Genomic DNA, 14,481 nt, shown 5'->3' on the forward strand with positions numbered 1-14,481 from the left:
ACGTCACTGGCTCCGCCCTCTGAAAATCAAAACGTCCACAAGGACATTTCCACCAAGGAAATCGGGATGTTTCATCAGCCTATGGAAGTCAGCAGTATTTTGTCGTGCGGTGGCTAGGTCCTCCGAACACTTCAGAGTGAAGAGCAACGGTAAAGTAGCTAGCAAACATCACACATTTTATTGAAAAGTATGTCTGCTTTATACCTTTTGATATCGTGGTCCATGTGTTTGCATGAACTGCACGAGCCTCCGTAGTCTTTTACTCTGACGCAATTATTTCTCGTGTGCTGTCAGATGTACTCATGTTACTCGCTTTTGAAACAATACATTCATGGTTATTGTTTTGGTATTAGAATGATCGGTGGTATTTATTTGTTTGAAACAAATAGATGGTTACCTAACCTAACATCTTACAACGAACGTTACCAGCATTGCTCGCTAGGCGGTTGTTTTAGACGATAGCTAACTAACATATTGCTAATATTGTAATGATCAATTTCATTAAATACGTGCAGTTAAAATTTACATTACTGCAACTGTCTGCCGTGCGAAAAAGTGTCAGTTCATTATTGTTTAGTCAGTTCGTGCTAGCTAGCAAACAAACAGTCTTGAGTCAACTAGCAAACGTTATCTAACTAGTTAACAATGTAATGTATATATTTAACTAGTTAGCTAGGAAACTACACATCAACGAACTGTGTGGATGTGTGTAGCATAAATATGGATGCGTTCAGGACGCTCTGGCCTAGGAGTAGCGTTGGTCCGAGCGTCCTGACCTCACAGCGGCACCCAAGCTAAGGTTGGCTAGCTTATTAGCTACTTCGAGACAAAAATGAGAGAACACCTCACTCTGACCATTTTACTCGCCCTAGCAGCGCTGGTTAGTCTGTCTTCATGTTATCCAGAGCGTTGGTGACTGCAACTGTGCTGCTGGCAACAATTTAATAACGATTTTTTTTTTTGTCGACGTTTACTGGCACCGCCCATATTCAACGGGTGTTGAGCGTTAGTCATAAATGATTCTGCGCTCTGCACGCTCACACGAGAGTGCTCTGAAATCGGAGTAGATAGCCAGAGTGCATTTACGAACGCGCACTAACGTAGCTAACTAGCAAACCGATCATGGACAACTTTCACAGGTTAGTGTAATAAACTCACCAAAAGAAGAAATGTCCTCTCACCATCAACTGCGTTTATTTTCAGCAAACTTAACATGTGTAAATATTTGTATGAACATAACAAGATTCAACAACTGAGACATAAACTGAACAAGTTCCACAGACATGTGACTAACAGAAATGGAATAATGTGTCCCTGAACAAAGGGGAGGTCAAAATCAAAAGTAACAGTCAGTGTCTTGTGTGGCCACCAGGTGCATTAAGTACTGCAGTGCATCTCCTCCTCATGGACTGCACCAGATTTGCCAGTTCTTGCTGTGAGATGTTACACCACTCTTCCACCAAGGCACCAGCAAGTTCCAGGACACTTCTGGGGGGAATGGCCCTAGCCCTCACCCTCCGTTCCAACATGTCCCAGACGTGCTCCATGGGATTGAGATCCAGGATCTTCGCAGGCCATGGCAGAACACTGACATTCCTGTCTTGCAGGAAATCACACACAGAACGAGCAGTATGGCTGGTGGCATTGTCATGCTGGAGGGTCATGTCAGGATGAGCCTGCAGGAAGGGTACCACATGAGGGAGGAGGATGTCTTCCCTGTAACGCACAGCTTTGAGATTGCCTGCAATGACAACAAGCTCAGTCCGATGATGCTGTGACACACCGCCCCAGACATGACGGACCCTCCACCTCCAAATCGATCCCACTCCAGAGTACAGGCCTCGGTGTAACGCTCATTCCTTCGATGATAACCGCGAATCCGACAATCACCCCTGGTAAGTCAAAACCGCAACTCGTCAGTGAAGAGCACTTTTTGCCAGTCCTGTCTGATCCAGCAACGGTGGGTTTGTGCCCATAGGCGACGTTGTTGCCGGTGATGTCTGGTGAGGACCTGCCTTACAACATACAAGCCCTCAGTCCAGCCTCTTTCAGGCTATTGCGGACAGTCTGAGCAATGATGGAGGGATTGTGCGTTCCTGGTGTAACTCGGGCAGTTGTTGTTGCCATCCTGTACCTGTCCCGCAGGTGTGATCTTCGGATGTACCGATCCTGTGCAGGTGTTGTTACACGTGGTCTGCCACTGCGAGGACGATCAGCTGTCCATCCTGTCTCCCTGTAGCGCTGTCTTAAGCGTCTCACAGTACGGACATTGCAATGTATTGCCTTGGCCACATCTGCAGTCCTCATGCCTCCTTGCAGCCTGCCTAAGGCACGTTCACGCAGATGAGCAGGGACCCTGGGCATCTTTCTTTTGGTGTTTTTCAAAGTCAGTAGAAAGGCCTCTTTAGTGTCCTAAGTTTTCATAAATGTGACCTTAATTGCATACAGTGTAAGCTGTTAGTGTCTTTAACGACCATTCCACAGGTACATGTTGATTGTTTATGGTTCATTGAACAAGCATGGGAAACAGTGTTTAAACCCTTTACAATGAAGATCTGTGAAGTTATTTGGATTTTTACGAATTATCTTTGAAAGACAGGGTCCTGAAAAGGGGATGTTTTCTTTTATTTTTTTCTGAGTTTAGTAGCCAATAGACAGGTCCTTGGGCTTGGCATGACTGTTGTCCGTTAGCTGCAGCTAGCGCCTTGTGATGTGTTGCATCAGTTTGGGCTACTGGCAGGTAGCTTACGTTATCTTGATGGCTGCATTTTACAGTTGTAGCTAGCCACTACAGTAGGAACATTTTTTTTTTTAATTTAATTTTCAAATTGAGGACCATGTGTTGACAGTTGTGGTGTTTGACTTCAGTCTCATGTCAGTTGTGCATGGGCAGGATGGTGTCACTTCTATAAACAGGATGATATCACTCTCATTTTCAATAGGCCTAGCTAGCTATTCTTGTTCTTCCCACCTGTTTTAGAATGGTTTAGCTGGCAATAGGTTTCCATTTTTATTTGCACTCACTGAGTTTGATGTTCAGGTTGGTCATTATGCAGAGGACAAATTATGTTCTATTTTTTTGCACCTTCTGACACTTTCTAGGGGTCGCTTTTTGCATTGGGAGGTGTTTATTTGTTCACCTTAGTATTCTAAGCTGATCGATGGAAATAGAAATGCTTTCATCATGGTAATAAGAGACATTTTCAGAAATGTTTGGGGGCAAATTTTCCCCTAGCCTGGTGTATTTCCTAGACTGGTCAGTTGTCATGGGGAATGTATTGGACCTTGAGGAAGGAGGGAGGGACCCTGTTGGCTTGGTTCCATTGGTTTGAGGGGTTGCGCAGTTCACTCACAGCAGTATGTCCTTCTTTGCCTAGAGAACAGATTGTTCCATAACTTCAAACAGCTGGACAACTATTGACAATGACACATGAAATGTAGCCGCCCATCACGTAGCTCCAAGGGTGAGCTACCCACTGAGATTAGAATGCTGAAAGGACACTCTTGAATTCCCTACACTGACAGAGCGCCGCATTTATACAAACCCCTTAAAAAGTATCCACTCCCCAATTAACGCTACTCTACCCGCATTACATGGTGACCCGGTTTGTCACGTGATTCTTCTGGTCATGAAGTCTGCAGTCATTAGTCGAACATTAAATGCAGGTCCGCAATTTTCTGATCCAGTCATGTTGAACAGTGCACCCATTAATGGGTATGCTTGTTACAGTTAAAATTAGTTTTTTTTAAGAGTAGAGCAAAATCTAAGTTTTTTTTTAGTTACTTGCATAACTCTCCTCAACAATGTAGTACAATATTGATCAAGCTGCACAATCTCTCTACAAATCCCCCTTTTGGAGACTGGTGAGGGCAAGTGACCGGCAGAACAACCCGTCGACCAACCCTCCTCTCTATCCCACACGCTGGGACTGAGAGAGACAATAAATCCCCCATACCATACTACTTCCACCTTATTATTATCTCTGTGGGTCTTCTCATCTACACTGTGTGTAAGCCTAATTGTTTTCTAATGTTAGTCAATATCTATGTATTTCAGTGTCTATGACTGCCATGTGGGTATAAAAAGAAGAATGGTGAACTTTACCAGTGGGCAGGAACACTGTCTATAACCACTAAGGGAACCCACTCTTTCCATTTACTTGTACACTATAATAACTAAGCAAATCATTTGGTCTTCAGTGTGTTTGTTTCGTGTGTTAACTTTTAGCACTAGCAAGTTTAGGACACCATGATAACAAAAAACTAGGCTAATCATAATAACCTCATATCATACTGGCAGAGAAGAGGCTAGTCAAGAAGTAAACAGACATGTTGTTGACAGTGAGAGTCAAAACAATAACATGCTTTGTGTAGGGTGAGCAACAGTCCCTAATGAGATTAACAGGTTCGTTAGTCTTGGGATAATCCTTTTAGACATGTTTACAAAAGCTCAGTGAGGCATCTAATATTCACTACCTACTCTACTACAGAGGGAAGGTGGGGGGCTAGTAAAAAGCACCACAGCAAAAGCCTAAATGCAATCCAAATGCTATTAGGCCAATTAGCCTAGGCCTAGTAATTTGGGTCTGCTGAAGTAGTTCTATCCATTGTATACTACAGCCTACCTATTACAGAAAAGGGCAGATGGACACTAAACCCTTTCAACCTGGAGGCTCCAACGAGCATGTCTGATTTGAGCTTTCAGACGTTACATTAGAAGAGTTGAGCATTAGCTTCTTCACAACCTGGTTTCACACATCCACTCACGCATACACACAGGCCAGCCACCCTGCGTCACCCAGACCAAAGAGGCTATCTCGAGAGCTTACTGTGTGGGCAGAACAAAAGACTAAACCTCTCAGGCGCTGCGCATGAATCGCTGGCAGGGAGACTCACAGAGGGCACATTCCCAGGGCCAGAGATGCGGCCTGCCTAACTCTAAAATGGCTACATTTACATTTTGAGTAATTTAGCAGATGCTCTTATCCAGGGAGGGATAAGTGCCTTGCTCAAATGCACATCAAGAGATTATTCACCTAGTCTGCTCGGGGATTCGAACCAGTAACTTTTCGGTTACTGGCCCAAGGCGGTTAATCGCTAGTGTAACTCTTCACGGCGAGCAGAGCACTCGGTATCTGTTTCAGCATGTCAGTCTTGCATAACTATTCATTGTTAAATCAGCCCCTGGAGAGCACAGTCATGCTTTCCGTGTTTTACAACAGCGGTTTAAGTTACAGGGTGGACATGCCAAGCCCATGCAGACTTAAATGAGGGAAGCCATTGTGCTTGTCCAAGTAAAGGAGACAGTATTGTTGGCTGCAATTATTTTCTACTTGGCCCCATATCAGCACCATCCTGATCCAATCACGGCTGCTAGCCCGATCATTTTTTTCCCCCCTGTAGACAGTTTGTATCAGTGACTGTGTCAGACGCAATGCCCTTTACATGAAAGTTGTTATTTTTGAACAATTGTTTTAATTTCCCAGTACCTTCAGAGGCCAGGGGCTATGTTTATTTTATACTGCCATTCCTTTTTTGTTCTGTGTTTGCAAATAGTTTTCTCATCACTCTTCCGGTGATTGTGCACTGTGTTCTATGGATAACAACATGTAGAATGGACCTGTACACATTTATTATTATAGACCTAAGTGTCACAGGCTAAGCTACAAGTCTCCAGCCTTTGTAGAGTGTTTGTGGTGTGCTGCTGCAGAGCCAGTGTCTCAGATGTGTAGAATAAGCAGTAGCCATAATGACCTTAAGTACTGTGCAACATGTGTAATGCATACAGGGGTGTGGTAGTGGGCGTGGCCAATGGCACAGTCACCAAACGGAAATGTTAGATTTCTTTAGCTGTTTTAAAGCAAATTTCTTGCAATTCTACACATTTTGACATTGGCGGAGAGATACTTTTAAAGCTAGTTTCCTGCTATTCTACACCATTTCGTAATGGGGCTGAACAAAAAAAAATGCAGTTTTAAAGCTATACTGAACAAAAATATAAACGCAACATGCAACAATTACAAAGATTTTACTGAGTTACATTTCATATAAGGAAATCAGTCAATTGAACTTCATTAATTAGGCCCTAATCTATGGATTTCACACGACTGGGCAGGGGAGCAGCCACGGGTGGGCCTGGGAGGTCATAGACCCACCCACTGGGAAGCCAGGCCCACCCACAAAAGGGCTTTAGTACAGACATAAATGTTTTTTGTTCAGTATGATTTCCTGGTATTCTACACATTTTGCCATGGGGCTCAAACATGAACAAAATCAGTGTCAGTGTTGTGACAGTGTTGAACTTGGTAATATGATTATTTTTTTTTATCTTTGTAGGCTAAATGCCAAAGTGGTTGGCTTACCACGTGGTATCACTTCATTAGGATAAACATTTTTACTATCTGTATTTTGGAAACTTGATATGGACTTGAATATGTGATAGAATATAGCCTATTCGGTACTAGAGTATAATAAAGCAATAAGACACGAGGGGAAATGTGGTATATGGCTAATATACCACGGCTAAGGACTGTTCTGATGTGCAACGCGGAGTGCCTGGATACAGCCCTTAGCCGTGGTATATTGGCCATATACCACAAACCCCTGAAGTACCTTATTGCTATTATAAACGGGTTACCAATGTAATTACAGCAGTAAAAATAAATGTTTTGTCATACCAGTGGTAGGTGGTCTGATATACCATGGCTGTCAGCCAATCAGCCTTCAGGGTTGTAACCACCCAGTTTATAATAGACTACACAACAATTGTTTCTGATGACTGAAAGTTGGTCAGCATGTCTTTAACTCAGTAGTCCTCCAGGAAGGTTATAAGTGGATTGCAACGCACAGAGATATTGGTGTTCGCTTCCATGTCTTCTTATCAAAGCTCTCTCTGTCAGTTCGTTTTTTATTTTCATAAATCCCTAAGGTGAATAAATGTAATTCTGGGAAGTTCCATAGTACCAGCATGCTGTTTCTTAGAAGAATGTGTGGTTTGGTTGTCTGTAGTCTGGAAACATGCAGGAGGGGAATTTAAAACATGGACCAAATCCCAAAATGAAAGAATTACTGGAATTACCAGATTAGGAGGAACCACTAGTGTGGCATCAAACAGAATTGTAATGTCCCGACTTGACCAAATATTAGCCATTTTAGCAGTAGGCTATTCCTTTGCCAGGGCAATTTTCTTGAATGTTCATGTTGTTCGCTCTCTCTCATTCACACGAGAACTAATCAGTTAATCAGTTTGTTATCCCAGAGACAGTTGGTTTGCAAACAAGGATTGCACACAAAACAAAGTAGAAAAATAAAATCATGTCATTAGCAAGAACTAATAGCATACATTTTGCCTAAATACTTTCTTATATACTCATGAATCTGCTTCTCCACTGTGTTTGACCTTAGGATCTCTCCTGCTGCATCTCAGCTTGTGACGCATTTTCACTGCTCTGATCAGCAACTGCCTCGGCTTCACTGCCTCGGCTTCACAGCCTCGGCCCCAGCTCCCTCCACAGACAACCATGGTAGAAAAGATGGCCTCCTTCGGCCGGATCCTGCTGCGACGCAGGGCACTGGATTTCTCCGATGAAGGAACCCGCTTTGCCCGCTGCCTCTCCACACTGGACCTGGTGGCCTTGGGGGTGGGCTCCACCCTGGGGGCAGGGGTGTACGTTCTGGCTGGTGAAGTGGCCAGGGAGAAGGCTGGACCTGCCATCGTTCTCTGCTTCCTCATCGCTGCACTCTCCTCTATGCTGGCCGGACTCTGTTACGCCGAGTTTGGCGCCCGCGTACCCAAGACGGGTTCGGCGTACCTGTACAGTTATGTGACGGTTGGTGAGATCTGGGCCTTCATCACGGGATGGAACCTCATCCTCTCCTATGTCATCGGTGAGTTGGTAGATTGGAAATCAGTGAAGCATTCAACGGCTTCGCATTGCGCTACTATGTTCATGGATGGAGGCTTGTTTCTAGGATGGCTTATCCTCTTTAGTTTGGTTGATGTTTTACGTCATGTTAACTTATTCTCCTTGGTCCTCTGTCCTTAAGGTACAGCCAGTGTGGCCCGAGCCTGGAGCTCTACATTTGATAATCTGGTGGAGGAGAAGATCTCTTTCTTCTTCAGGTCTTCCATGGCCATGAAGGTCCCGGGGGGCGTGCTGGCTGAATACCCTGACCTGTTTGCACTCATCATCGTGCTCTTATTAACTGGTGAGGACTCCTCCAGCATTGTCAACCAACATGGATAATGTTGGGGCCCGAGGAGGCAGCACATAACTAATAACCCCGTCATAAAAGCTGTATGTACACTATTGTAATGTGACTTGATTTCTCACCTAGTTACCTTGAAGATGAAAGCACTAACTGTACATCGCTCTGGATAAATGACTCAAATGACAATGTACAAATGTAGATTTGTGTTAATCATGCCATCATGTTGCTTCCTTCAGGGCTGCTGGCATTTGGAGTGAGTGAGTCTGCCTTGATCAATAAGATTTTCACTGGGGTCAACCTGGTGGTGCTGGGCTTCATCATCATCTCAGGCTTTGTGAAGGGAGACCCAGACCACTGGAACCTCACCCTGGAGGACTTTGTTAATACCTACCCCAACTACAACAACACCTCCAGCATATCCCAGGAGTGAGTCCTTCATTTAATATGGCTACCAGCTGAGATTTAGCTGTAGATTCCATTATAAACCAATCGTACGGAGTAAATCATGTTTGTATGTGACTAGCTGTGTTTGATCTCTGCATTTGGTTTCAGAAATATAACAGTAAAACCATATAATTGGATTTTGTCCCCCTGTGTCCTCTCTGTCACTCAGGGTTGTGGATAAGATGTTTGGCTCAGGTGGTTTTGCTCCTTTTGGCCTCAGTGGCATTCTGTCCGGTGCTGCTACCTGTTTCTATGCATTCGTTGGTTTCGACTGCATCGCCACTACCAGTGAGTTACTTACCTTGCTCCAGAGCTAAACAAACTCTTGACAGTTTAATACTTTTTTGAGAAGTAGCCATTATTTACTATTTTACACCTAGGGTTACTATACATAACTTTAACCCATTTTATAAGAGATTGTCCAAAATTAAAATGGTAAAGGCATTTATACATAAGTTCTAGTCGTACTTTATCAAGTTATTTGAGCTATTTACTTTGCGCTAGCGCTAAACATTAGGTAGGTCCTCGTTTCTTCTCAAGAGTCACTTACATTCCGTTATTCAAAATGTCACTTTTAAAATGGTTGCCAATTTTAAATAGTTGAAGTTCTCTTTGGTGGTCCTCTCTCATTTTACATTTACATTTTAGTAATTTAGCAGACGCTCTTATCCAGAGCGACTTACAGTAGTGAATGCATACATTTCATACAATTTCATACATTTTTTTTTTTTTTTTTCCTGTGCTGGCCCCCTGTGGGAATCGAACCCACAACCCTGGCGTTGCAAACACCATGCTCTACCAACTGAGCTACAGGGAAGGCTCATAGTGCTGCCTTGTATTTTCCCCCAGGCGAAGAGGCTAAGAACCCCATGCGTTCCATCCCCGTGGGCATCGTGGCCTCTCTGCTCATCTGTTTCTTCGCCTACTTCGGGGTGTCTGCAGCCCTCACCCTCATGATGCCCTACTACCTGCTGAACACCCAGAGCCCCCTGCCAGAGGCCTTCACCTACGTGGGCTGGGATCCTGCTCGCTACATCGTGGCTGTGGGTTCCCTCTGTGCTCTCTCCACCAGGTCAGTTAGGCTGATAGATCACACTATGGCTACTGTTCTATAGCTCCCTTAACCTATCCACTACGCTCATCGGTACTTAAGTCACTCTGTCTTTGCTATGTAGTCAATGTTTGTTGTTTTCCCAGCCTGCTTGGGTCCATGTTCCCCATGCCGAGGGTGATCTACGCCATGGCAGAGGATGGGCTCCTGTTCCGTGGCCTGTCCCACATGAACACGCGCACCAAGACCCCCCTGATAGCCACTATCGTCTCTGGCTGTGTGGCATGTGAGTTCAGCCCTCCACCCTCTCTCTGTTCATTCATCTGGTTCTGCTCTACTCCCTCTGGGTTCCACTGTAGTCATTTCCTGCTGTTCTCTGTGTTTATGTATGAAAGTAGGAATGTACAGCAGCATGAGGGAAGACCGTAGAAAAATATTCTCTGAACAATGGAATGCTGTTTTTTGTTCCATTGTTTTTTAATAACTAGTGTAAATAACCAACTTCATGGAGTAGATTGTCTTTATGTAGTGAGTATGATGGTAATGCTGATTTGTCACCTCTCCCTGTAGCTCTGATGGCCTTCCTCTTTGACCTGGCTGCCCTGGTTGATCTCATGTCCATAGGGACACTGCTGGCCTACTCACTAGTGGCCATCTGTGTGCTTATCCTCAGGTTGGTGATGACTTATACCACATTATTTTAAACATACTTTAATACCTAACCTAGCATTTGTGATATTGAAATGGTGATTATCCTCCTATACTGGATTTGCTTCTGGTATTTTACATGGCATGCTCAGTGTGAATACCTCCCATGTTCCAGGAGACTGACCTGTCTGTCTGTCCAGGTACCAGCCCGGCACCCTGAGCTCATCCAGTCAGACAGAAGAGCTGGTTGGAGGGGAGAAGGTGGCCCGGGGGGACAGTGGAGATGAGTACGATCTGGAGGACCGCCCTCTCAGGGACAACTTCACCCCCTGCCTCCTCCTCTTCCCCAGTGGTGCCTTACCCACCAAGACCTCCGGGAACATCGTCTATGCCACCACGGCCATTATCTGTGAGTGACACCTCTCTCACCCACACTTACCGTCTTATGCGGTTGACCATTGGTTGTTTTCAAAGCAGCTCTTTTTTTTGAGAAAGCAAATTTTAACTCGCGCTCTCTCTTCATCCTTTCTAGCTGTGCTCATCACTGTGCTGTGTCTGGTGCTGGCAGGGAAGCTGGATGAGTTGATGGAGGTTCAGCCTGTGTGGGTCACAGTGTGTGTAGTCCTGGCCTTGCTCTGTGCCCTTTGTGTCATTATCATCTGGAGACAACCAGAGAGCAAGGAAGCCCTCACCTTCAAGGTCACTTCCTGAGTATTTATTTCATTTAAACAGGTCCAGTGTTTATTCATCTCTTACAACCAGTTTATAATCCAGCTTGATATGCAGTAAAAGTATGACTAACCTGTCCCTCTTCCCTCTAGGTGCCCCTGCTGCCTTGGCTGCCTCTGTTCAGTGTCTTTGTTAACATCTACCTCATGATGCAGCTGGACCTGGCTACGTGGTGCCGTTTTGCTGTGTGGATGGCCATTGGTGAGTTAACGTGACATTATATACAATAGGAAATGTTTCTAAAGTCACAATAGAATCACAAGCTAAGTCTGTTTTTATGAGCAGCAGAATGTTAACTTAATTTGTGTGGACTCCTCTAACCATTCCTCTTACTCCTTCCCTCAGGATTCACAATCTACTTCTTTTATGGGATCTGGCACAGCAGTGCGGCAACCAGCAGCACCCCTGGGAAATATGAGCCTGCCCTTCAGACCAAGAAGAAGCCCATCTACCTGGGGGGAGACGAGAGTGAGGTGGAGGGGATGAGCCCCTGAACGACTAGGGGCTGGAGGAAACCCCACACATTATACCTCTGCAGTGGAGGCAGACAATTCAACTGACTGACACTACAATTCATCTGTTTTTTTTCTTTCGTTTTTGGTATATCTCTGTTTTAAGCTTTATTGGACAGTTGAGGAATGATATTTTTAACAGTTGAAACATTGCTATTAACATCACTAGTGATTTTATTTATTAGAAGTTAGTCTCTTCCAAGTTTGATTTTGTCTGTGCCTCTAATTGTTATCCCCTGGTGTCCAGCAGCAATATGAACTACAACTGGCCAGGAGTGTTGGTAAGGGCCATGTGTAAACAGAGTACCAGTGTGTCTATGGGGTTTACAATCTTGGTCAGGGCCTCAGTGTACTTGGGTCAACAGCACAGGTTTAGTGGATCAAGGCCTGATGCAGGTGTTTTGGAGATCGCTGGCGTAGACAAACTGTCCTCCATCACCTGTCACAGAGCAATGTATTTAACAGTAGGGCCTTGTACACCTTGTGGCAGAAACGAGTATTTATGGTTGGTGTCAGCTTGTTCTGTAAGATGAAATATCACCACAGAGACGTGGGAACTAAATATCCTGAAGGCATTTATGAACAATCTGTTGCCAGTGATGTCTTTGTCATTTAAACCGTTTTTAAACATATGGTAAAATAGTCAAAGTAATGATGTAAGTTATTGTCTTCACGGTGGTTAGTCCCTGTGTAACTGAAGCAGTATATGCATATTAGGTTCATCCAAAGAATACATGGAGATATTGTACCTTAAAGTTGATGAAACGACATCCTGGCACCACACCACTTATCTGGCTGCTGTGTCAGTTTCATTTGATATATTTTGGGCCGTACTGTACTCTTGTACCCCCACCCTTCATGTATCTCTGTTTATCTCTCTGGAGTTTGGCTTTACAAATCAGAACTACCCTTTTCTTTATATGGACATACTTGAGTTTGAGATCTCTGCCTGCCTCGAATGCTTGAGCTGTCTCTACAGATGTTTAATAAACACCAGTACCCTGGGGGTCTATTCAGTGGCTCTGTGTTGAATCTTAAAGGCATTGACTTCGGTCCTGGTCATGCACTACCTACCACTGATGTAACTTTAGTTGTAGATTCTTGTGAAAACATGTTAGCAAATGTTTTTTTTAAGTTTCCGTTGAAACTTGTTCTTGGAAGCTTAGCTGTCGAGTTTGCATCATTTTATCTAAACATTCTATTCTGTAGAATTGTTTTATATATGTAATTTAGTTTTCTTTTATGCCTTTCAAATTAAGTTAATCAAGTAATGTCCTTTTATAGATGTTATTGTGTTCTTACATGTGCAGTTTTTAAAGTACCCTTTCTTTAATGATTTACTTTATATAGCAAAACTTTTGCACCACCAAATGATTGCGACTTCAACTCGTGATTCCATTTGCTATTAATCACTAGTTGTGGTGCTGCTTGAGCAAAATGCTGTGCGTTGGAGACACAAGGGAAGGACATCATCTGCTCTCTAAATCTGAAGTATATTTGTGCTCAGCTGTAAAGATACGGGAGTTGGTGAGGCTAATTGAGTTCTATGGTTTCTTAAAGGAAAATACCATCCAAAAACTGATGCATCATACCAACTGTATTTCTGTCTTTAGAAAATGATATCTTGAAAACTTGATTGTTGACTTGCAAAAGATGTTGGGCCAATATCAACAATGGACTAATGAAACAAATACCAAAATAGGTTTTGTGTGGAGTTTTCCTTTTAAGTGAGTTGTTGTAGTACAGTAATAACTAATGTACAGTATGTGTATAGCTGTATCATATTTGTATAATTCTGTATATTATACAAATGGACACTAATTCAAAGATGTTTTATACTTGTGCTTCTTAACATACATTTTAACAACCTACTGTTTCTTGAGAACTTGTAAGAATCTCAAAGAAACCAGTGCCTGAAAATACCACCCGCCTCAGATACCAGGGGCTTGTAAACCAAGACTCATACCAGGCCATAGTACTGATTGATCAGTACTACTCTAAATGCTGTCACATAAATATCAATTATATTTTTGGTCTGGTTTTATATACTGTGAATATATGCCTGTCATGTAGAAATGAGCTGTATTTTCAATGTCTTTTCTAAATAAATGTTTATGATAATGACATTCTATGCCTTTGTTGATTCTCAACAGTAGATGGAATTATTTTTTAATAATTTTTAAATGAATTTTTTTATAAAAATGAATAAGCTTATCAAACCAAGGGAGGCAAAATCCATATCCATTTTCTCCACATCTACAGATTCACAACACTTAAATGTTGCAACTTTTGGAATGGCATTGCATGCCTAATATCTACCTGAAAGTATTTATTTTGGTTCATGTGATGAACATGACAAGCATTCAGATTCTCCTGGCCTTGCTCTATACCCTTTGTGTCATTATCATCTGGAGACAACCAGAGAGCAAGGAAGCCCTCACCTTCAAGGTCACTTCCTGAGTATTTATTTCATTTAAACAGGTCCAGTGTTTATTCATCTCTTACAACCAGTTTATAATCCAGCTTGATATGCAGTAAAAGTATGACTAACCTGTCCCTCTTCCCTCTAGGTGCCCCTGCTGCCTTGGCTGCCTCTGTTCAGTGTCTTTGTTAACATCTACCTCATGATGCAGCTGGACCTGGCTACGTGGTGCCGTTTTGCTGTGTGGATGGCCATTGTTGAGTTAACGTGACATTATACACAATCAATAGGAATTGTTTCTAAGTTCATAATAGAATCCCATATGATTTGGCCACCCTATATTTGAACTTTAATGTTCTTGAACTTTTAAATAAGAATTTGTTCTTAACTGACTTGCCTAGTTAAATAAAGGTTAAATAAAACATTTAATTGTGTGCCTTGTAACCATTCTCAAGGTCAATTAT

At 43.1% G+C, this 14,481-nt stretch overlaps 1 protein-coding gene across 3 annotated transcripts; it reads left to right on the plus strand.

Annotated features, from left to right (window-relative positions):
* LOC106563685 (cationic amino acid transporter 3) lies at positions 1-13,721 on the plus strand. 3 transcript variants are annotated; one of them, XM_045690118.2, is made up of 13 exons: positions 6-149; positions 1,373-1,895; positions 7,405-7,887; positions 8,047-8,208; positions 8,448-8,637; positions 8,825-8,943; positions 9,505-9,727; positions 9,853-9,992; positions 10,277-10,379; positions 10,555-10,763; positions 10,887-11,053; positions 11,176-11,284; positions 11,429-13,721. In XM_045690118.2, exons 3-13 carry the CDS (start codon positions 7,521-7,523, stop codon positions 11,575-11,577), a joined length of 1,938 nt encoding a protein of 645 aa, XP_045546074.1. In that variant the 5' UTR covers positions 6-149; positions 1,373-1,895; positions 7,405-7,520; the 3' UTR covers positions 11,578-13,721. The 3 variants fall into 3 exon arrangements, with proteins under 3 accessions (XP_013984958.1, XP_045546074.1, XP_082814389.1); XM_082958263.1 differs by lacking the exon at positions 6-149 and adding an exon at positions 282-1,139; XM_014129483.3 differs by lacking the exon at positions 1,373-1,895 and having other exon boundaries at positions 1-149.
* Positions 13,722-14,481: the final 760 nt, after the last annotated feature.

The sequence above is a fragment of the Salmo salar genome, chromosome 11, assembly GCF_965601325.2.
Source record: "Salmo salar chromosome 11, fSalSal1, whole genome shotgun sequence".
In the NCBI taxonomy this organism is placed as follows: domain Eukaryota; kingdom Metazoa; phylum Chordata; class Actinopteri; order Salmoniformes; family Salmonidae; genus Salmo; species Salmo salar.

Coding starts and splice junctions, on each gene's coding strand:
- LOC106563685 (XM_014129483.3), top strand. CDS start 7,521: ATGGTAGAAAAGATGGCCTCCTTCGGCCGGATCCTGCTGCGACGCAGG. Junction 8,638..8,824: donor ACCTCCAGCATATCCCAGGA/GTGAGTCCTTCA, acceptor TCTGTCACTCAG/GGTTGTGGATAAGATGTTTG. Junction 9,728..9,852: donor CTCTGTGCTCTCTCCACCAG/GTCAGTTAGGCT, acceptor TTGTTTTCCCAG/CCTGCTTGGGTCCATGTTCC.